Source organism: Oncorhynchus gorbuscha, linkage group LG02, assembly GCF_021184085.1.
Source record: "Oncorhynchus gorbuscha isolate QuinsamMale2020 ecotype Even-year linkage group LG02, OgorEven_v1.0, whole genome shotgun sequence".
NCBI classification, from domain to species: Eukaryota; Metazoa; Chordata; class Actinopteri; order Salmoniformes; family Salmonidae; genus Oncorhynchus; species Oncorhynchus gorbuscha.
In genome coordinates this window covers 87,804,868-87,826,892 of record NC_060174.1, presented here as the reverse complement: position 1 = coordinate 87,826,892, position 22,025 = coordinate 87,804,868, and the positions used below count along the sequence as shown (strand labels likewise).

General features: G+C 44.8%; 1 protein-coding gene across 4 annotated transcripts in view; it reads right to left on the bottom strand.

The window, feature by feature from the left end:
• LOC124012193 (roundabout homolog 3-like) overlaps positions 1 to 22,025 on the bottom strand; it is a 243,259-nt gene that overhangs the window by 36,664 nt on the left and 184,570 nt on the right. For all 4 annotated transcript variants that reach the window (XR_006834680.1, XR_006834681.1, XR_006834682.1 and 1 more), the window contains 2 exons: positions 12,392 to 12,516; positions 4,003 to 4,174 (listed from right to left, as the gene is read on the bottom strand). Coding sequence is in view for 1 of the 4 variants with exons in the window: in XM_046325684.1 (XP_046181640.1) it covers positions 4,003 to 4,174; positions 12,392 to 12,516 (297 nt within the window). In the remaining 3 variants the exon portion in view is untranslated. The remainder of the gene's footprint in view (positions 1 to 4,002; positions 4,175 to 12,391; positions 12,517 to 22,025) is intronic.

Below are 22,025 nucleotides of genomic sequence, written 5' to 3'. Positions count from 1 at the left end.
ATTACTATAACAGGGGAGGTTAGAATTTTTTATAAAGGGTAGGATATTTGTGCGTCTGTCACGGCTGTTGAAGGAAGTGGAGCAAGGTGCAGAGTGGTGAGCGTAAATGTTATTTTATTATAAAAAATAAAGCCAACAAAACAACAAATGAGAAAACAACCGTGGCAGAACTTCCCACCACCACAAACTGACCAAGCAGCGTGTTCAGGAGGACTGGACATGGGAGGACATCCTAAATGGCAAGGGATCCTGGACATGGGAGGACATCCTAAATGGCAAGGGATCCTGGACATGGGAGGAGATCCTGGCGGGAAATGATCGCCTGCCGTGGGAGCAGCTAGAAGCAGAGAGGAAGGCGGAGGCAGTGAGAAAGAGGGCCCAGGATTACACAGGGTCACAGCTGGCACTAAAGACCGGGAGGCCACTCCCCAAATGTTTTTTTGGGGGGGCACACGAGGAGATTGGCTGAGTCAGGTTGGAGACGTGAACCAACTCCTCGTGCTTACCGTGGCGAACATCGTACTGGTCAGGCACTGTGTTATGCGGTGGAGCGCACGGTGTCTCCAGTACTCATTCTTAACCCGGTGCGCTACATTCCAGCTCCCTGCATCTGCTGGGCTAGGGTGAGCATCCAGCCAGAATGGGTTGTGCCAGCACTGCGCTCAAGACCGCCAGTGCGCCTCCACAGCCCAGTGTATCCGGTGCCTCTGCCAAGAACTAAGCCTCCTGTATGTCTCCCCAGCCTGGTGAGTCATTTGCCTGCTCCCAGAGCCAGGCCTCCTGTGTGTCTCTCCACTCCAGTGATCCATGGCAAGAAGCCTCCAGTGATGATCCATGTCAAGAAGCCTCCATTGATGATCCATGGCTCGAAGCCTCCAGTGATGATCCATGGCACGAAGCCTCCAGTGATGATCCATGGCACGAAGCCTCCAGTGATGATCCATGGCAAGAAGCCTCCAGTGATGAACCATGGCACGACGCCTCCAGTGATGATCCATGGCAAGAAGCCTCCAGTGATGATCCATGGCACGAAGCCTCCAGTGATGATCCATGGCGCGAAGCCTCCAGTGATGATCCATGGCAAGAAGCCTCCAGTGATGATCCATGGCCCGAAGCCTCCAGTGATGATCCATGGCACGAAGCCTCCAGTGATGATCCATGGCAAGAAGCTTCCAGTGATGATCCATGGCACGAAGCCTCCAGTGATGATCCATGGCACGAAGCCTCCAGTGATGATCCATGGCAAGAAGCCTCCAGTGATGATCCATGGCAAGAAGCCTCCAGTGATGATCCATGGCACAAAGCCTCCAGTGATGATCCATGGCAAGAAGCCTCCAGTGATGATCCATGGCACGAAGCCTCCAGGGATGATCCATAGCACGAAGCCTCCAGTGATGATCCATGGCAAGAAGCCTCCAGTGATGATCCATGGCACGAAGCCCTGACCTGAGAGATCCTTTTTATGTCTCTCTTTGGTTTGGTTGGGGTGTGATTTGGGGTGGGTAAATGCTATGTTCTATTATTTGTATTTCTATGTTTTGGCCGGTTAGGGTTCTCAATCAGGGACAGCTGTCTATCGTTGTCTCTGATTGAGAACCATACTTAGGTAGCCCTTTTCCCACCTGTCTTTGTGGGAAGTTGACTTTGTTTATGGCACATAGCCTTTTGCTTCACGGTTGGTTTTGTAGTGTTTCTTGTTTTGTGTCTTTTCTAAATAAAATAATATGTACGCTCACCACGCTGCACCTTGGTCCAGTTCTTTCAACGGCCGTGACAGCGTCTGTAACTTTCTCACTCATCATTATTCCTTGATTCATTAAGGATTCATGGTAGCATCCACATCTGCACTTTTACCTCATAGTCATTGTATCATTTCAAATCTAAAGTGCTGGAGTACTGTACAGACCCCCCCCACACACCCTTCCGGACCCGATAGGCATACATTTTTTAATTATAGAGACCTGTTCTGAATGGACCCGAGGACAACTAGACCCTTTCCGTATAGACCTGGTTGGATCCAGACCCGGTCCGAGTGAGGAAAGCAACAGAAAGGAACATTTTTCAGCTACTTTATTGACCAGAGCTGATAAAACTCGAGAGGAGGGAGAGATGTGCCGTTCTAGAAGGCAGGGGAGAAGGGCCATACTGTGAGCGAGTGGCATGGGGAGGAGGGTGGGAGAGAAGCAGCAACTAACCAACTCGACTTGCTGCCATAGTTGCCAAAGTTTTTTATCATCAAAAATGATTATGCAGTACATGTCTTGACTGCTTCAAACCAGGAGAAGCTAGTTAAGCTAGCTAAAGTTAGCTAGCTAGGCTAACTGAGGCTGCAGTGCATGCACTTTCTCATCCTACTGTTAGAAACAACAACAACTCCATTCAGAATATTAAGTAGCAGCCTGACTCCCATTTTGGCTATTGGTCATTGTAGACTATCCTTTTCCTTTAACTTTTAATTCTGTCATTTTAATTCCATCTTCCATTGATTAGATACAGTATCTCCTAACTTTTGCCACACATGGAGTGAGGCTCTATTTCTGTAGCCGATTGCCACTGATTATTTACAGTGCCTTTGGAAAGTATTCAGACCCTTTGACTTCCACCTGTGATATGATTTGGAAAGGCACACACCTATCTATATAGGTCCCACAGTTGACAGTGCATGTCAGAGCATAAACCAAGCCATGAGGTCGAAGGAATTGTCCGAAGAGCTCCGAGACAGGATTATGTCGAGGCACAGATCTGGAGAAGGGTACCAAATAAATTCTGCAGCATTGAAGGTCCCCAGGAACACAGTGGCCTCCATCATTCTTAAATGGAAGAAGTTTGGAACCACCAAGACTCTTACTAGAGCTGGCCGCTCAGCCAAACCGAGCAATCGGGGGCTAAGGGCTTGGTCAGGGAGGTGACTAAGAACCCGATGGTCACTCTGACAGAGCTCTAGAGTTCCTCTGTGGAGATGGAAGGAATCCCTGCATCACTCCACCAAAACCTGTCTCAGAGCGCTCAGAACTTCAGACTGGGGTGAAGGTTCCCCTTCCAACAGGACAATGACCCTAAGCATACAGCCAAGACAATGCAGGAGTGGCATCGGGACAAGTCTCTGATTGTCCTTGAGCAGCCCAGCCAGAGCCTGGTCTTGAACCCAATCGAACATCTCTGGAGAGACCTGAAAATAGCTGTGCAGCAACGCTCCCCATCCAACCTGAGAGAGCTTGAGAGGATCTGCAGAGAAGAATGGGAGAAACTTCCCAAATACAGGTGTGCAAAACTTGTAGCATCATACCCAAAAAGACTCAATTATGTAATCGCTGCCAAAGGTGCTTCAACAAAGTACTGAGTAAAGGGTCTGAGTACTTGTGTACATGTGAAATATCGGTTTTAAATTAGCAAAAAATTTCAAAAAAACTGTTTTTGCTTTGTCATTATAGGGTTAGGGTTAGGGCTAGAATATGGCTATGACAAAATGTGGAAAATTCAAGGCATCAGAATACTTCCCGAAGGAAGTCTATGATTGGCCAACAACAAGCTACACACGCCACGCTCTTCTCTCTTGAAAAGCAAGAGCAGCTGCATAAATTATAAAATGTCTCACTCTGTCTCTACTGCAGTAATCGCATTCAGACCTGTACATTCCAGGCAAGTCAGTTAAAATCACACATACCCGAGACAATCATATCAGATCCAACTGAGACCCGTGACATTATTTAGAGACTTTTATTTAACCTTTATTTAACTAGTCAAGTCAGTTAAGAACATATTCTTAACTGGAACTGTGGGTTAACTGCCTTGTTCAGGGGCAGAATGACAGATTTTTACCTTGTCAGCTCTGGGATTCAATCCAGCAACTTTTGGTTATTGGCCCAACGCTTTAACCACTAGGCTACTTGCCACCCCACGGGAATATGTGGATTCGGACCCACTTGTGTCCCAGATCAGGTCTTGGGTATATGTGGATCTGTGAAGCCCTCTAGAGTTTGTGTTCCTCCCACAGACACTCACCACTCTCGACCTCCAGCAGGGCCTTGGTGAGGATGCTCCCAGCTACAGAGATAGCCTGACAGATGTAGTATCCCGAGTCCTCACTGTGGACGTCTGTGATGGTCAGCTCCCCGCTCAGAGACACAGAGAACCGTCCTGACTGGGCAGCTTCCTGGATGGGGAACAGCAGGATCTGGGGGGGCAGGAAATGACACAACACACTGTCACATAACAAGTAGGCTGAAACCAGTCAGCACAGGGGGACAAAACTTTACATCAACTGTTGTCACACAATAGGTAAAGCATATCACAACACCACATTATTATGAATGTAATTTGGTTGTCAATTAACCACCCTGATAGAAATTGGCTGTGTAAAACTGACTAGTATTTTGCGAGTGGATTTTTGAAAGTGTAAAGCAGTGGATACACTTAAGATAATTCAGCCACATGAGAGAGAGAGAGAGAGAGAGAGAGAGAGAGAGAGAGAGAGAGAGAGAGAGAGAGAGAGAGAGAGAGAGAGAGAGAGAGAGAGAGAGAGAGAGAGAGAGAGAGAGAGAGAGAGAGAGAGAGAGAGAGAGAGAGAGAGAGAGAGAATGCCTGTGTGTGCATGCATGGCTGTTCGCTAAATGCATGCAGTGTATGTATGTGTGTGTGGTGTTCGTCACCTCTAATGTGTATATTTTGGGGGGTTGCAGGGGTGCGGTGCTCTTTGACTCTGTCCTCTAAGAGGCTTAAAGCTGGTTGGTGGACAGCTCATGGCTAGAGGTAAAAGATGAAGGGATAATCATGTGTGCGTGAGAGGCAGAGAAAGAGTGAAAAAGGGAGAGGGCCACAGTCGCGCTTAGTGATAGAGAGAGGGAGGACACAGGCACAGAGGGATTGAGGGAGGGATAGAGGGAGAAAATGGGCACAGAGGGACAGTGGGAGGGAAAAATAGAGGGAAAGGGCAAAGAAGGAAAAAGAGAGGGCCACAGGGGCACAGAGGGAGGGAAAGAGGGAGGAGAGGGGCGTAGAGGGATAGAGGGAGGTATAGTGGGAATAGTTAGTTAAACCAAAGAGAAGCCCTCTGTTGTGCTATTTAGAGCCAGGCAGTTTGGTGTTATCTAACAGCCATGGCAGGGCTACAAATGGGTTCTCTCTCTCTCTGCACCTCCTACTCTCACATACAATCCTTTGCTCTCTACATCAACTTCTCATTCCTCTCCCCTCTTTTACATTAGCATCTATCCATTTCTATCTTCCCTTTTCGGTTTCTACCTCTCCCTCTACCCACTATACCAACCACTCTCTCCCTCTATCCACCTTCTCTTCATGTCTCTCTCTCCATCACCCCCCCCCTCCTTCTGTCCCTGAGAGTGGTGCTACAGGCTCCCACGCACACACTCCCATCAAGCCTTACAGCATGTTGCCGCAGACTGTGATGCATCACAGAGTTCTCTGTATTCTCACAGTGACTCGCAGACACATACACACACTTATTTTCTATCTTGCTTAAAGAGCCTGTGTACTCCTGGTGAGATCTGCTCTAAAATGAGAAGTATATTGCACATTTACACCATAGACTAACACCAGGGTTCACCTCCCACTGCCTCAAAATGTGTGTGTGCACTTGAGCGCATGTGCGTGTGAGGACAAATTACTAAAGAGGGAGCCAGAGATCGATATAACCTAACCAGAAGAAAAAAATCTGTTTCCGATCCTCCTCCTGCTGCCCGCTGCTGCTGGACTTTGCAGATTCTGCCTTTAAACTCCTGAAGTTCCAGTAATAGGCTACACCAATGGTCGGCATCCTTTTCCATTTGGAGTGCCAAGTTATCGTACCATTTCTACTGATCTGCATGACAGTTATGATTTTCATATGCACGGTTTCATTTTATTTATAAAAAGGTCTTCCTATCTCAAAGTCAATGTCATGTGGTTAATCAAAACTATCTAGATGAAAATTATACAAATCTAAAAGTAATTTCTATTGCCATTGCCAATGGGTAAAAATCGCTTACATAAAGCCAATAAATATAAACATTGCAGCCCACAGGTAGAAAATACCCTGATAAAAATAAAAATACTATAAACCACATTGGCTATGCATGGCCTGTCTGTAAGTAACTTGAAACATTGTATCAACCATTAACTTGGTCAGCCAGAAGCTGGTGCTAACAAACTTGCAACATTGTATCAAATATTCTGGGCCCTCAGAGTTTCCTGTGCCAATGAGCGACGTTGAGGATCTATTGACAATCTCAATGGATGTGAAAAAATACTGTTTACTTACTGTTTGAGTCAAAGAAAAATGAGTTTGAGAATCTCCACAGTGATGGCGAGTTAAGACAATGAGAAATGGTATCAGATCCCCAAGTGGGCACATTTATAAGCCTACATTTCCGAGCAGGCCAGGTAGCCTAGGCCTAGTTCTATACGTAATTAAGTGTGTGTCCTTACTCAAGATTGACAGGAGCTCTCCAAACAAAAGACAATGAATAAATTGACAACTTGTAAATAGAATGAAATAAACACGTGTAGCCTAGGTTGTTCACTCTACAAACAATGTGTCCACTACTACATTGACAACAGTAAGACTGTAATGCATTCAATATATTATTATTATTAATGGAAAATACCGTAACCAAACAAATGTAGATTAGAAGTTATTGGAATTAAAGGTAAATGTACTGCTGGTGATACTGGTGTTGTAAAGGGCTTATTACAGTTGTATTCCAGCCACTAGGGAGTACTCAGGTGAATCCCATGGGAAATAAAGCAAAACAGTTTATGTTAACTGGGGGAGAGGAATAAAAAACTTTTTTTTTTAAATAAATGCTGTTACATCGTGTTGACATGATCAAGTAAACAGTACCTTTCGCGCTGGAGTTTACATTATAAGCACATAGAAAGCTAGCCAACAGCTAGCCGACAGCTAGCCGACAGCTAGCCAACAGCTAGCCAACGTCTACCGAATAGGACTCAACAACCCGGTCGCATTCACAGGTAGTATCACATTTTCATTTCATTTCATTACAGTACAACGGTTTGATTTGTTTGATCGTAGCTAGCTACATAGCTAGCTACATAGCTGTCTTTGTATCAAAGATAATTGTGTAGTCTAGAGCGATTTTCTAGGTTAGCTAGCCAGCTATTGTTGTTCTTTTAACGCAACGTAACGTAAACAACACTGCTAGCTAGCCAGCTAGCCCCCGAATAGCAGCACTGCAGAAACTATTACACTCAACGGAACGACTTGATTAGTGTAGTGTCAACAACGCAGCCACTGCCAGCTAGCCTACAAAGTCAACAACGCAGCCACTGCCAGCTAGCCTACTTCAGCAGTACTGTATCATTTTAATCATTTTAGTCAATAAGATTCTTGCTACGTAAGCTTAACTTTCTGAACATTCGAGACGTGTAGTCCACTTGTCATTCCAATCTCCTTTGCATTAGCGTAGCCTCTTCTGTAGCCTGTCAACTATGTGTCTGTCTATCCCTGTTCTCTCCTCTCTGCACAGACCATACAAACGCTCCCACACCGCGTGGCCGCGGCCACCCTAATCTGGTGGTCCCAGCGCGCACGACCCACGTGGAGTTCCAGGTCTCCGGTAGCCTCTGGAACTGCCGATCTGCGGCCAACAAGGCAGAGTTCATCTCAGCCTATGCCTCCCTCCAGTCCCTCGACTTCTTGGCACTGACGGAAACATGGATCACCACAGACAACACTGCTACTCCTACTGCTCTCTCTTCGTCCGCCCACGTGTTCTCGCACACCCCGAGAGCTTCTGGTCAGCGGGGTGGTGGCACCGGGATCCTCATCTCTCCCAAGTGGTCATTCTCTCTTTCTCCCCTTACCCATCTGTCTATCGCCTCCTTTGAATTCCATGCTGTCACAGTTACCAGCCCTTTCAAGCTTAACATCCTTATCATTTATCGCCCTCCAGGTTCCCTCGGAGAGTTCATCAATGAGCTTGATGCCTTGATAAGCTCCTTTCCTGAGGACGGCTCACCTCTCACAGTGCTGGGCGACTTTAACCTCCCCACGTCTACCTTTGACTCATTCCTCTCTGCCTCCTTCTTTCCACTCCTCTCCTCTTTTGACCTCACCCTCTCACCTTCCCCCTACTCACAAGGCAGGCAATACGCTCGACCTCATCTTTACTAGATGCTGTTCTTCCACTAACCTCATTGCAACTCCCCTCCAAGTCTCCGACCACTACCTTGTATCCTTTTCCCTCTCGCTCTCATCCAACACCTCCCACACTGCCCCTACTCGGATGGTATCGTGCCGTCCCAACCTTCGCTCTCTCTCCCCCGCTACTCTCTCCTCTTCCATCCTATCATCTCTTCCCTCTGCTCAAACCTTCTCCAACCTATCTCCTGATTCTGCCTCCTCAACCCTCCTCTCCTCCCTTTCTGCATCCTTTGACTCTCTATGTCCCCTATCCTCCAGGCCGGCTCGGTCCTCCCCTCCCGCCCCGTGGCTCGACGACTCATTGCGAGCTCACAGAACTGGGCTCCGGGCAGCCGAGCGGAAATGGAGGAAAACTCGCCTCCCTGCGGACCTGGCATCCTTTCACTCCCTCCTCTCTACATTTTCCTCCTCTGTCTCTGCTGCTAAAGCCATTTTCTACCACTCTAAATTCCAAGCATCTGCCTCTAACCCTAGGAAGCTCTTTGCCACCTTCTCCTCCCTCCTGAATCCTCCCCCCCTCCTCCCTCTCTGCAGATGACTTCGTCAACCATTTTGAAAAGAAGGTCGACGACATCCGATCCTCGTTTGCTAAGTCAAACGGCACCGCTAGTTCTGCTCACACTGCCCTACCCTGTGCTCTGACCTCTTTCTCCCCTCTCTCTCCAGATGAAATCTCGCGTCTTGTGATGGCCGGCCGCCCAACAACCTGCCCGCTTGACCCTATCCCCTCCTCTCTTCTCCAGACCATTTCCGGAGACCTTCTCCCTTACCTCACCTCGCTCATCAACTCATCCCTGACCGCTGGCTACGTCCCTTCCGTCTTCAAGAGAGCGAGAGTTGCACCCCTTCTGAAAAAACCTACACTCAATCCCTCCGATGTCAACAACTACAGACCATTATCCCTTCTTTCTTTTCTCTCCAAAACTCTTGAACGTGCCGTCCTTGGCCAGCTCTCCCGCTATCTCTCTCTGAATGACCTTCTTGATCCAAATCAGTCAGGTTTCAAGACTAGTCATTCAACAGAGACTGCTCTTCTCTGTATCACGGAGGCGCTCCGCACTGCTAAAGCTAACTCTCTCTCCTCTGCTCTCATCCTTCTAGACCTATCGGCTGCCTTCGATACTGTGAACCATCAGATCCTCCTCTCCACCCTCTCCGAGTTGGGCATCTCCGGCGCGGCCCACGCTTGGATTGCATCCTACCTGACAGGTCGCTCCTACCAGGTGGCGTGGCGAGAATCTGTCTCCTCACCACGCGCTCTCACCACTGGTGTCCCCCAGGGCTCTGTTCTAGGCCCTCTCCTATTCTCGCTATACACCAAGTCACTTGGCTCTGTCATAACCTCACATGGTCTCTCCTATCATTGCTATGCAGACGACACACAATTAATCTTCTCCTTTCCCCCTTCTGATGACCAGGTGGCGAATCGCATCTCTGCATGTCTGGCAGACATATCAGTGTGGATGACGGATCACCACCTCAAGCTGAACCTCAGCAAGACGGAGCTGCTCTTCCTCCCGGGGAAGGACTGCCCGTTCCATGATCTCGCCATCACGGTTGACAACTCCATTGTGTCCTCCTCCCAGAGCGCTAAGAACCTTGGCGTGATCCTGGACAACACCCTGTCGTTCTCAACTAACATCAAGGCGGTGGCCCGTTCCTGTAGGTTCATGCTCTACAACATCCACAGAGTACGACCCTGCCTCACACAGCAAGCGGCGCAGGTCCTAATCCAGGCACTTGTCATCTCCCGTCTGGATTACTGCAACTCGCTGTTGGCTGGGCTCCCTGCCTGTGCCATTAAACCCCTACAACTCATCCAGAACGCCGCAGCCCGTCTGGTGTTCAACCTTCCCAAGTTCTCTCATGTCACCCCGCTCCTCCGCTCTCTCCACTGGCTTCCAGTTGAAGCTCGCATCCGCTACAAGACCATGGTGCTTGCCTACGGAGCTGTGAGGGGGACGGCACCTCAGTACCTCCAGGCTCTGATCAGGCCCTACACCCAAACAAGGGCACTGCGTTCATCCACATCTGGCCTGCTCACCTCCCTACCACTGAGGAAGTACAGTTCCCGCTCAGGCCAGTCAAAACTGTTCGCTGCTCTGGCCCCCCAATGGTGGAACAAACTCCCTCACGACGCCAGGACAGCGGAGTCAATCACCATCTTCCGGAGACACCTGAAACCCCACCTCTTTAAGGAATACCTAGGATAGGATAAGTAATCCTTCTCACCCCCCCTTTAAGATTTAGATGCACTATTGTAAAGTGACTGTTCTACTGGATGTCATAAGGTGAATGCACCAATTTGTAAGTCGCTCTGGATAAGAGTGTCTGCTAAATGACTTAAATGTAATGTAAATGTAAATGAAAGGATAACACATGTTACTTTCTATGAGCTTATAATATACACTACCGTTCAAAAGTTTGGGCTCACTTAGACATTTCCTTGTTTTTGAAAGAAAAGCACATTTGGTCAACATTCAATTGATTAGAAATACCGTGTAGACATTGTTAATGTTGTAAATGACTATTGTAGCTGGAAACGGGCTGATTTTTCATGGAATATCTACATAGGCGTACAGAGGCCCATTATCAGCAACCATCACTCCTGTGTTCCAATGGCATGTTGTGTTAGTTAATCCAAGTTTATCATTTTAAAAGGCTAATTGATCATTAGAAAACCCTTTTGAAATTATGTTAGCACAGCTGAAAACTGTTGTTCTGATTAAAGAAGCAATAAAACAGGCCTTCTTTAGACTAATAGAGTATCTGGAGAATCAGCATTTGTAGGTTCGATTACAGGCTCAAAATGGCCAAAAACAAAGCACTTTCTTCTGAAACTCGTCAGTCTATTCTTGTTCTGAGAAATGAACGCTATTCCATGTGCGCAATTGCCAAGAAACTGAAGATCTGGTACAATGCCGTGTACTACTCCCTTCACAGAACAGAGCAAACGGGCTCTAACCAGAATAGAAAGAGGAGTGGGAGGCCCTAGTGCACAACTGATTAGGAGGACAAGTACATTAGAGTGTCTAGTTTGAGAAACAGACACCTCACAATGTCATGTATTGTCATATATTGTCATGTCTTGTCCCTGTGCTTTCTCTTCTATTCGTTTCCCCCTGCTGGTCTTATTAGGTTTCTTTCCCTCTCTCTCTCTATCATTCCGTTCCTGCTCCCAGCTGTTCCTCATTCTCCTAACGACCTCGTTTACTCTCTCACACCTGTCCCCTATGATGCCCTCTGATTAGGTCTCTATTTCTCTCTCGGTTTCTGCCTCTGTCCTTGTCGGATTCTTGTTTGCTGTTTGCTGTGTTCTTGTTCCGTCCTGTCGTGTTTTGCCTTATCATCAGATGCTGTGTGTGAGCAGGTGTCTTTGTCCGCTACGGCCCGCGCCTACCCGAAGGGATCTGCAGTCTGTTGCCGCTTATCCTGCAATTCCCCTCAACAACTAGAGGATTTCTGTTTTCCCCGTTTTGGACATTTCCTGTAAAGGATTGAGGATTATGTTATCTCTGTTCGGACTTTAATAAACTCAGTTTCTGTTAAGTCGCTTTTGGGTCCTCACTCACCTGCATAACACACAAGTCCTCAACTGGCAGCTTCATTAAATAGTACCCGCAAAACATCAGTCTCAACGTCAGTGAACAGTGAAGAAGCGACTATGGGATACTGGCCTTCTAGGCAGAGTTCCTCTGTCCAATGCCTGTGTTCTTTTGCCCATCTTAATCTTTCTTTTTTTACTTTTTCTTTGCAACTGCCTAGAAGGCCAGCCTTCCGGAATCGTCTCTTCACTGTTGACGTTGAGACTGGTGTTTTGTGGGTACTATTTACAAATTTAATAATGTCTACACTGTATTTCTGATCAATTTGATGTTATTTTAATGGACAATTTTACTTATTTTTATTTTAAAAACAAGGACATTTTAAGTGACCCCAAACTTTTGAATGGTAGTGTAAACTCCAATTCTTTAATTGGTCACCAATGTTGTATTGTACTGTTAGTTGACTAACTGTAGCCCGTCTGATGCTCTGCACAATTCATGTCAGCCTCCTCTGTCCTCTTTCATCAATGACCCATTTTCGACCAATGGCCTGCCATTGACATGGCAGCCATTTTGTGCCAGAACCACACTGACTGAACATCAGTTTCCACAGTGAAGTGGTCATATTGGTGTATACAGAACAACTGTGTTGACCTGATACAGTATTCTATGGTGGGTGCCTTACCTGGCTGCCTTCTTTCTGCCAGAACACGGCAGGTGGAGGGTTGCCCTTGGTTCCACAGAGGAAGTTTACTGTGCGACCCTGGGCTGTGATCTGGTCCCGGGGCCGAACCACAATCTGAGGGGGCACTGCAGAGAGAGGGAAGAGTATGTTAGGACATCCAGAATATGTTCATGCTGTGTTTCTTTGTGTGTGCACGTGTGTGTGTGCATGCCTGTGTTTGGTGTGCACTTGCTATCCTGTCTTCTTGTGAGTGTGTCTGCAAGCGGTGTGTGTGTCCACCAAGCTGTCACCATTGACACTGTGCATGTGTGGAATGCTTAGAGGCCCACCAGAGCACGTTGTGCTCACACACACACACACCTCTGTTTAGAGTGAATAAAATACAGACCACAACTTTGACAACTCTACCAATCTAGCACTTACATAATTTAGGGTTCTTTGGCTTTCTACATGCTCAGTGGTGCATATAGAGGAGCCCACCCTCCCTCTCTATCCTACCCAGTCATGTACACCTTAAACTGGGGCACACATCTGGAGATTTGGAGGTCACTTCTTGATCTAGAACCTTGTATTCAGATGTCTTTGAAGGAGGAAAATAATACAATGGGGGTGAGGAGAATGAGACTTCATCCTCATAATCTCTCTCTCTCACACACACACACACACACACACACACACACACACACACACACACACACACACACACACACACACACACACACACACACACACACACACACACACACACACACACACACACACACACACACACACACCTTCTTGATTGCTATTGATCACACAACCAGCTATTGTCTATTATTGCAGAGGGACTGATTGTGTAATGATGTCACCTTCATCCTCATAATCTCTCACACACACACACACACACACACACACACACACACACACACACACACACACACACACACACACACACACACACACACACACACACACACACACACACACACACACACACACACACACACACACACACACACACACACACACACACACAGCTTCTTGATTGCTATTGATCACACAACCAGCTATTTATTGTCTATTATTGCAGAGGGACTGATTGTGTAATGATGTCACCTTTGGCCTTGCAGTGCCTAATTGATTTCTCATCTCTCTGGCTGATCCACCTCTCTTATTTCACTCTCAATTAGAGCGCAGACAGAGATGAAGGCCAGGGGGTAAAGAGAAGGAGGGGTAGAGAGGAATATGGGTAGAGAGAAGGAGAGGGGGTAGAGCGAGTGAGTTGCAGTGAGAGGCAGAAAGAGAGAAAGGAAAAGAGAGTTAGAGACAGGTCCTGACAGAGCACATTAATAGTGCCTTTGGGTTGCATCCTATTTATCTCCTCTTTCATTTCCTTTCAATTCATCAAACCAATAGTGGAGCCAGACCCCAGCAATCATTATCGACCCACCTAGAGCAGTTAGTCTAACAGAAAAGCTACCACCTTCAGCTAACTGCCCTGTGAGTATTTTCACATTGGAGGTGTGTTTATTTCAGGATGGTTGCTCTATTTCTGAAGTGTGTCGGCATGTCAACAACCGGATAAATCACCCGCAAAATAGACCCCGGGTAGAGGTCGCTGAGTGTCGTGTTCAGGGGTCAAATGAGGCTCCACATGCTGACCCCAAAGGTCAACAAGTTAAAATCTGAAACACATCCCCTACTGTCTGTCATTTGAGCTAGGGGCTGTGGGGCAGAAGAGCTAGCTAGCTAGCAAACTAAATTAACACCAGAGAACAACAATCTATGTATCCCTCTTTTCTGTCTACGTAGCTATCTCTGGAGCATGCGCTCCTATTGATTAAATCCCATTGTCACGGTTGATGAAAGCACTGAAGTAGCGCAGAAATGCAGCGTAATAACCACATCTTATGCTACCTCACCCTAGGCTTGTGCGCACACACACAAAGACAACACACTTGTATGTGGCGGCAGCGTAGCCTAGTGGTTAGAGTGTTGTACTAGTAACCGAAAGGTTGCAAGATCCAATCCCCGAGCTGACAAGATACAAATCTGTCGTTCTGCCCCTGAACAAGGCAGTTAACCCAGTGTTCCTAGACCGTCATTGAAAATAATAATTTGTTCTTAACGGACTTGCCTAGTTAATAAATAAAATAAAAAATATATATATCGACAACAATACCAACAAAACAAATCCAGTCCACACTAGACAAGGGGTTTGATTAAGACAACTTGACTAAGCACAAACCCAGCTAGTTGTAGTGTTTTTTTTTAACTGGGTCTTTTTCCCCGCCAAAGCTCCATCTTGAGAATAACAATGGCGATGCTTGATTTGAAGAGACATTCACTCACACATCGCCTATGGCTACAATAAATAATTAGCCATAAAGGGCACAGCGCTACCGCACTGAGCTTCAGAGGCAGGAAAAATTGAGAAGATTTAATGTTCTCACATGGGATAGCACATTGGGGAACACACTGTAATGGTGGATCTAAAATATACATAACACCAGAATTGACAAAACGTATAAGATGTGTCATAAGGAAGAAATAAGAAATGCCTTCCGCCGACTACACGTTTTAAGAAACTAATGCTTACATTAGTTTCTTCATACAATGTGATTTTCTGGAGAAAAAAAATCTCATTTTGTCTGTCATAGTTGAAGTGTACCTATGATGAAAATTACAGGCCTCTCTCATATTTTTAAGAGGGAGAACTTGCACAATTGGTGGCTGACTAAATACTTTTTTGCCCCACTGTATGTAAGAATGCTGTTCATTGACTACAGCTCAGCCTTCAACACCATAGTGAAGCTCATCATTATGTTCGGGGCAGTAGGGCTGAACCCCGCCCTGTGCAACTGGGTCCTGGACCTAGGCCGGGCCGCCCCGAGGTAGTGAAGGTAGAAAAAAATCCAATCACACATATACAGTTACTGGCATAATGCTCTAACCACTGGGCTACCTGCCGCCCCTATCTACTCTGTTTAGAGTACATGTACAGTTGAAGTCGGAAGTTAACATACACCTTAGCCAACTACATTTGAACTCAGTTTTTCCACAATTCCTGACATTTAATCCTAGAAAAATTCTCTGTCTTAGGCCAGTTATGATCACCACTTTATTTTAAGAATGTGAAATGTCAGAATAATAGTAGAGAGAATTATTTCTTTCAGCATTTATTTCTTTCATCACATTCCCAGTGGGTCAGAAGATTACATACACTCTCTTAGTATTTGGTAGCATTGCCTTTAAATTGTTTAACTTGGGTCAAATGTTTCGGGTAGCCTTCCACAAATTTCCCACAATAAGTTGGGTGAATTTTATCCCATTCCTCCTGACAGAGCTCGTGTAACTGAGTCAGGTTTGTAAGCCTCCTTGCTCGCACACGCTTTTTCAGTTCTGCACACACATTTTTTATAGGATTGAGGTTAGGGCTTTGTGATGGCCACTCCAATACCTTGGCATTCGTGTCTTTAAGCCGTTTTGCCACAACTTTGGAAGTATGCTTGGGGTCATTGTCCATTTGGAAGACCAATTTGCGACCAAACTTTAACTTCCTGACTGATGTCTTGAGATGTTGCTTCAATATATCCACAAAACTTCCCTCCTCATGATGCAATCTATTTTGTAAAGTGCACAAGTCCCTCCTGCAGCAACGCACCCCAACAACATGATGCTGCCACCCCTGTGCTTCACGGTTGGGATGGTGTTCTTCTGCTTGCAAGCCTTCCCCTTTTTCCTCCAAAGATAACGATGGTCATTATGACCAAACAGTTATATTTTTGTTTCATCAGACCGAGGACATTTCTCCAAAAACTACGATCTTTCTCCCCATGTGCAGTTGCAAACCGTAGTCTGGCTTTTTTATGGCCGTTTTGGAGCAGTGGCTTCTTCCTTGCTGAGTGGCCTTTCAGGTTATGTCAATATAGGACTCGTTTTACTATGGATATAGATACTTTTGTACCAGTTTCCTCCAGCATCTTCACAAGGTTCTTTGCTGTTGTTAGGGAATTTATTTGCACTTTTCGCACCAAAGTATGTTCATCTCTAGGAGACAGAACGCGTCTCCTTCCTGAGGGGTATGACGGCTGCGTGGTCCCATGGTGTTAATATTTGCATACTATTGTTTGTACAGATGAACGTTGTACCGTCAGGCGTTTGGAAATTGCTCCCAAGGATGAACCAGACTTGTGGAGGTCTACAATTTATTTTCTGAGGTCTTGGTCTTGGATTTTCCCATGATGTCAAGCAAAGAGGCACTGAGTTTGAAGGTAGGCCTTGAAATACATCCACAGGTACACCTCCAATTGACTCAAATTCTGTCAATTAGCCTGTCAGAAGCTTCTAAAGCCATGCTGTTTAATGGGACAGTCAACTTAGTGTATGTAAACTTCTGTCCAACTGGAATTGAGATACAGTGAATTATAAGTGAAATAATCTGTCTGTTAACAATTGTTGGAAAAAATATTTGTTTCATGCAAAAAGTAGATATCCCTAACCGACTTGCCAAAACTATAGTTTGTTAAAAATACATTTGTGGAGTGGTTGAAATACTAGTTTTAATGACTCTAACCTAAGTGTATGTAAACTTCCGACTTCAATATACTGTATATACAGTGTCTTGCGAAAGTATTCGGCCCCCTTGAACTTTGCGACCTTTTGCCACATTTCAGGCTTCAAACATAAAGATATAAAATTGTATTTTTTTTGTGAAGAATCAACAACAAGTGGGACACAATCATGAAGTGGAACAACATTTATTGGATATTTCAAACTTTTTTAACAAATCAAAAACTGAAAAATTGGGCGTGCAAAATTATTCAGCCCCTTTACTTTCAGTGCAGCAAACTCTCTCCAGAAGTTCAGTGAGGATCTCTGAATGATCCAATGTTGACCTAAATGACTAATGATGATAAATACAATCCACCTGTGTGTAATTAAGTCTCCGTATCAATGCACCTGCACTGTGATAGTCTCAGAGGTCCGTTAAAAGCGCAGAGGGCATCATGAAGAACAAGGAACACACCAGGCAGGTCCGAGATACTGTTGTGAAGAAGTTTAAAGCCGGATTTGGATACAAAAAGATTTCCCAAGCTTTAAACATCCCAAGGAGCACTGTGCAAGCGATAATATTGAAATGGAAGGAGTATCAGACCACTGCAAATCTACCAAGACCTGGCCGTCCCTCTAAACTTTCAGCTCATACAAGGAGAAGACTGATCAGAGACGCAGCCAAGAGGCCCATGATCACTCTGGATGAACTGCAGAGATCTACAGCTGAGGTGGGAGACTGTCCATAGGACAACAATCAGTTGTATATTGCACAAATCTGGCCTTTATGGAAGAGTGGCAAGAAGAAAGCCATTTCTTGAAGATATCCATAAAAAGTGTAGTTTAAAGTTTGCCACAAGCCATGGGGAGACACACCAAACATGTGGAAGAAGGTGCTCTGGTCAGATGAAACCAAAATGTAACTTTTTGGCAACAATATTAAAACGTTATTGACACGTTCTGACCTTTATTTCCTGTGTTTTGTATTTAGTTAGTATGGTCAGAGCGTGAGTTGGGTGGGCAGTCTATGTTTGTTTTTCTAGGTTTTGGGAATTTCTATGTTTCGGCCTAGTATGGTTCTCAATCAGAGGCAGGTGTCATTAGTTGTCTCTGATTGAGAATCATACTTAGGTAGCCTGGGTTTCACTGTGTGTTTGTGGGTGATTGTTCCTATCTCTGTGATTGCACCAGATAGGACTGTTTTGAGTTTTCACATTTATTGTTTTTTTGTAGTCAGTTGTTCATGTGTACCTTAACGTAGTAAAAAGAACCATGGACACTTACCACGCCGCGTATTGGTCCTCTGATCCGTTTCGCCTCTCCTCTTCAGAAGAAGAGGAGGAAATTCATTACAGTTATGTTTGGCATAAAAGCAACACAGCTCATCACCCTGAACACACCATCCCCACTGTCAAACATGGTGGTGGCAGCATCATGGTTTGGGCCTGCTTTTCTTCAGCAGGGACAGGGAAGATGGTTAAAATTGATGGGTTGATGGATGGAGCCAAATACAGGACCATTCTGGAAGAAAACCTGATGGAGTCTGCAAAAGACCTGAGACTGGGACGGAGATTTGTATTCCAACAAGACATTGATCTAAAATATAAAGCAAAATCTACAATGGAATGGTTAAAAAATAAACATATCCAGGTGTTAGAATGGCCAAGTCAAAATCCAGACCTGAATCCAATCGAGAATCTGTGGAAAGAACTGAATACTGCTGTTCACAAATGCTCTCCATCCAACCTCACTGAGCTCGAGCTGTTTTGCAAGGAGGAATGGGAAACAATTTCAGTCTCTCGATGTGCAAAATTGATAGAGACATACCCCAAGCGACTTACAGCTGTAATCACAGCAAAAGGTGGCACTACAAAGTATTAACTTAAGGGGGCTGAATCATTTTGCACGCCCAATTTTTCAGTTTTTGATGTTTGTTGTGTCCCACTTGTTGTTGATTCTTCACAAAAAAAATACAATTTTATATCTTTATGTTTGAAGCCTGAAATGTGGCAAAAGGTTGCAAAGTTCAAGGGGGCCGAATACTTTCGCAAGGCACTGTATACTCCAGACTCCAACATTGCTCATCCTAATATTGATATATTTCTGAAAATCCATTCTTTACCTTTTATCTTATAATTTTATATTTAAAATTCTTAAAAGTAGCCACCCTTTGCCTTGATGATAGCTTTGCACCCTTGGCATTCTCTCAGCCAGCTTCATGAGGAATGCTTTTCCAAAGGTCTTGAAGGAGTTCCCACATTTGCTGAGCACTTGTTGGCTGCTTTTCCTTCACTCTGCGGTCCAACTCATCCCGGACCATCTCAGTTGGGTTGAGGTCGGGTGATTGTGGAGGCCAGGTCATCTGATACAGCACTCCATCACTCTCCTTGGTCAAATAGCCCTTTACGCAGCCTGGAGGTGTGTTTTGGGTCATTGTCCTGTTGAAAATCAAATGATAGTTCCACTAAGTGCAAACCAGATGCAATGGCGTATCACTGCGGAATGCTGTGGTAGCCAAGCTGGTTAAGTGTGCCTTTAATTCTAAATAAATCACAGACAGTGTCACCAGCAATACACCATCAAACTTCCTCCTCCATACTTCCTGGTGGAAACTACACATGCAGAGATCATCTGTTCACCTACTCTGCGTCTCACAAAGACAAGGTGGTTGGAACAAAAAATGTCTAATTTGGACTCAGGACAGATTTCCACCAGTCTAATGTTCATTGTTCTTGATTCTTTCTTATTGGTGTCCTTTAGTAGTAGCTTCTTTGCAGCAATTCGACCATGAAGGCTTGATTCATGCAGTCTCCTCTGAACAGTTGATGTTGAGATGTGTCTGTTACTTGAACTTTGTGAAGTATTTATTTGGGATGCAATCTGGGCTGCAGTTAACCAGTTATGCATTAGGGGGCGCTATTACATTTTTTGGATGAAAAACGTTCCCGTTTTAAACAAGATATTTTGTCACGAAAAGATGCTTGACTATGCATATAATTGACAGCTTTGGAAAGACAACACTCTGACGTTTCCAAATCTGCGAGGAAATTATCTGTGAGTGCCACAGAACTGATGCTACAGGCGAAACCAAGATGAAATTTCAAACAGGAAATGCCCCAGATTTTGGAGGCGCTTTGTTCCAATGTCTCCTTATATGGCTTTGAATACGCAAGGAATGGGCCTACACTTTCTGTCGTTTCCCCAAGGCGTCTGCAGCATTGTGACGTATTTGTAGGCATATTATTGGAAGATTGACCATAAGAGACTACATTTACCAGGTGTCCGCTCGGTGTCCTCCGTCGAAACTATTGCGTAATCTCCAGGTCCGTGCATGTTTCCATTTTGAAGAGAGGAGAAACTAAACTGCCACGAGTGACTTATCATCGAATAGATATGTGAAAAACACCTTGAGGATTGATTCTAAACAACGTTTGCCATGTTTCTGTCGATATTATGGAGTTAATTTGGAAAAAAGTTCATGTTTTAATGACTGAATTTTCGTTTTTTTCTCAGCCAAACGTGATGGACAAAACGGAGAGATTTCTCCTACACAAATAATCTTTTTGGAAAAACTGAACATTAGCTATCTAACTGAGAGTCTCTTTATTGAAAACATCCCAAGTTCTTCAAAGGTAAATGATTTTATTTTAATGCTTTTCTTGTTTTTGTGAAAATGTTGCCTGCTAAATGCTAAGCTTAATGCTATGCTAGCTATCAATACTCTTACACAAATGCTTGTTTTGCTATGGTTGAAAAGCATATTTTGAAAATCTGAGATAAGTGTTGTTAACAAAAGTCTAAGCTTGAGAGCCAATATATTCATTTCATTTGCGATTTTCATGAATAGTTAACGTTGCGTTATGGTAATGAGCTTGAGGCTATAATTACACTCCCGGATACGTTTTTTTTTCTTAGCCAAACGTGATGAACAAAACGGAGCGATTTCTCCTACACAAATAATATTTTTGGAAAAACTGAACATTTGCTATCTAACTGCGAGTCTCCTCATTGAAAACATCCAATACATTTATTTCATTTAATTTGCGATTTTCATGAATAGTTAACGTTGCGTTATGCTAATGAGCTTGAGGCTATACTTAAGATCCCGATTACGGGATTGCTCGTCGCAACAGGTTAACTCTAATGTACTTATCCTCTGCAGCAGAGATACCTCTGGATCTTTCTTTCCTGTGGCGGTCCTAATGAGAGCCAGTGTCATCAGAGCGCTTGATGGTTTTTGCGACTACACTTGAAGAAATTTAAAAGTTCTTGAAATGTTCCGCATTGACTGACCATGTTCTAAAGTAATGATGGACTGTCGTTTCTCTTTGCTTATTTGAGCTGTTCTTTCCATAATATGGATTTGGTCTTTTACCAAATAGGGCTATCTTCTGTATACCAACCCTTCCTTCACAACACAACTGATTGGCTAAAATGCATTAAAAAGGAAAGAAATGGTTGAGAGAATGCTAAGAGTTAGCAAAGGTGTCATCAAGTCAAAGGGTGGCTACTTTGAAGAATTTCAAATATAAAATACATTTTTATTTGTTTAACACTTTTTTGGTTACTACATGATTTCATATGTGTTATGTCATAGCTTTGATGTCTTCACTATTATTCTACAATGTAGCAAATAGTCAAAATAAAGAAATACCCTTGAATGAGTAGGTGTTTCCAAACTTTTGACTGGTACGGTATGTATTCCTTCAGGGTTTCTTGGCTTTGTTGTTCCTCCTCTTCCTGATGGCATCTTTCACCTCCTGCAGGCTAGGTGGTTCTCCCATGTATTTATCCTTTGTTGGTCGCTGAGGGACGTGATCATTGACCTCTATCTCAACTGTTGTACTTCTGTTGAGGAGCTCCTCAAAGTGTCTGGATTTCTTCAGTGTCTGCCAGCTGCTGGATCTCCAGGGCCTTTTCTGTCCATCATTTGTTTTTTAGTTCCTTCACCTGGTGTTAGACAACTGCCTTCGCTCTGGCATGAGCTTCTCTTGTGGCCCTGCAGTTGATATCGTTCTGCCAGGCACAGAAGTTTCTCAATGAGCTGTTCAATTTCAGAGTCATTCTCATCAAACCAGTCCTTCTGCTTTTTGGTCTT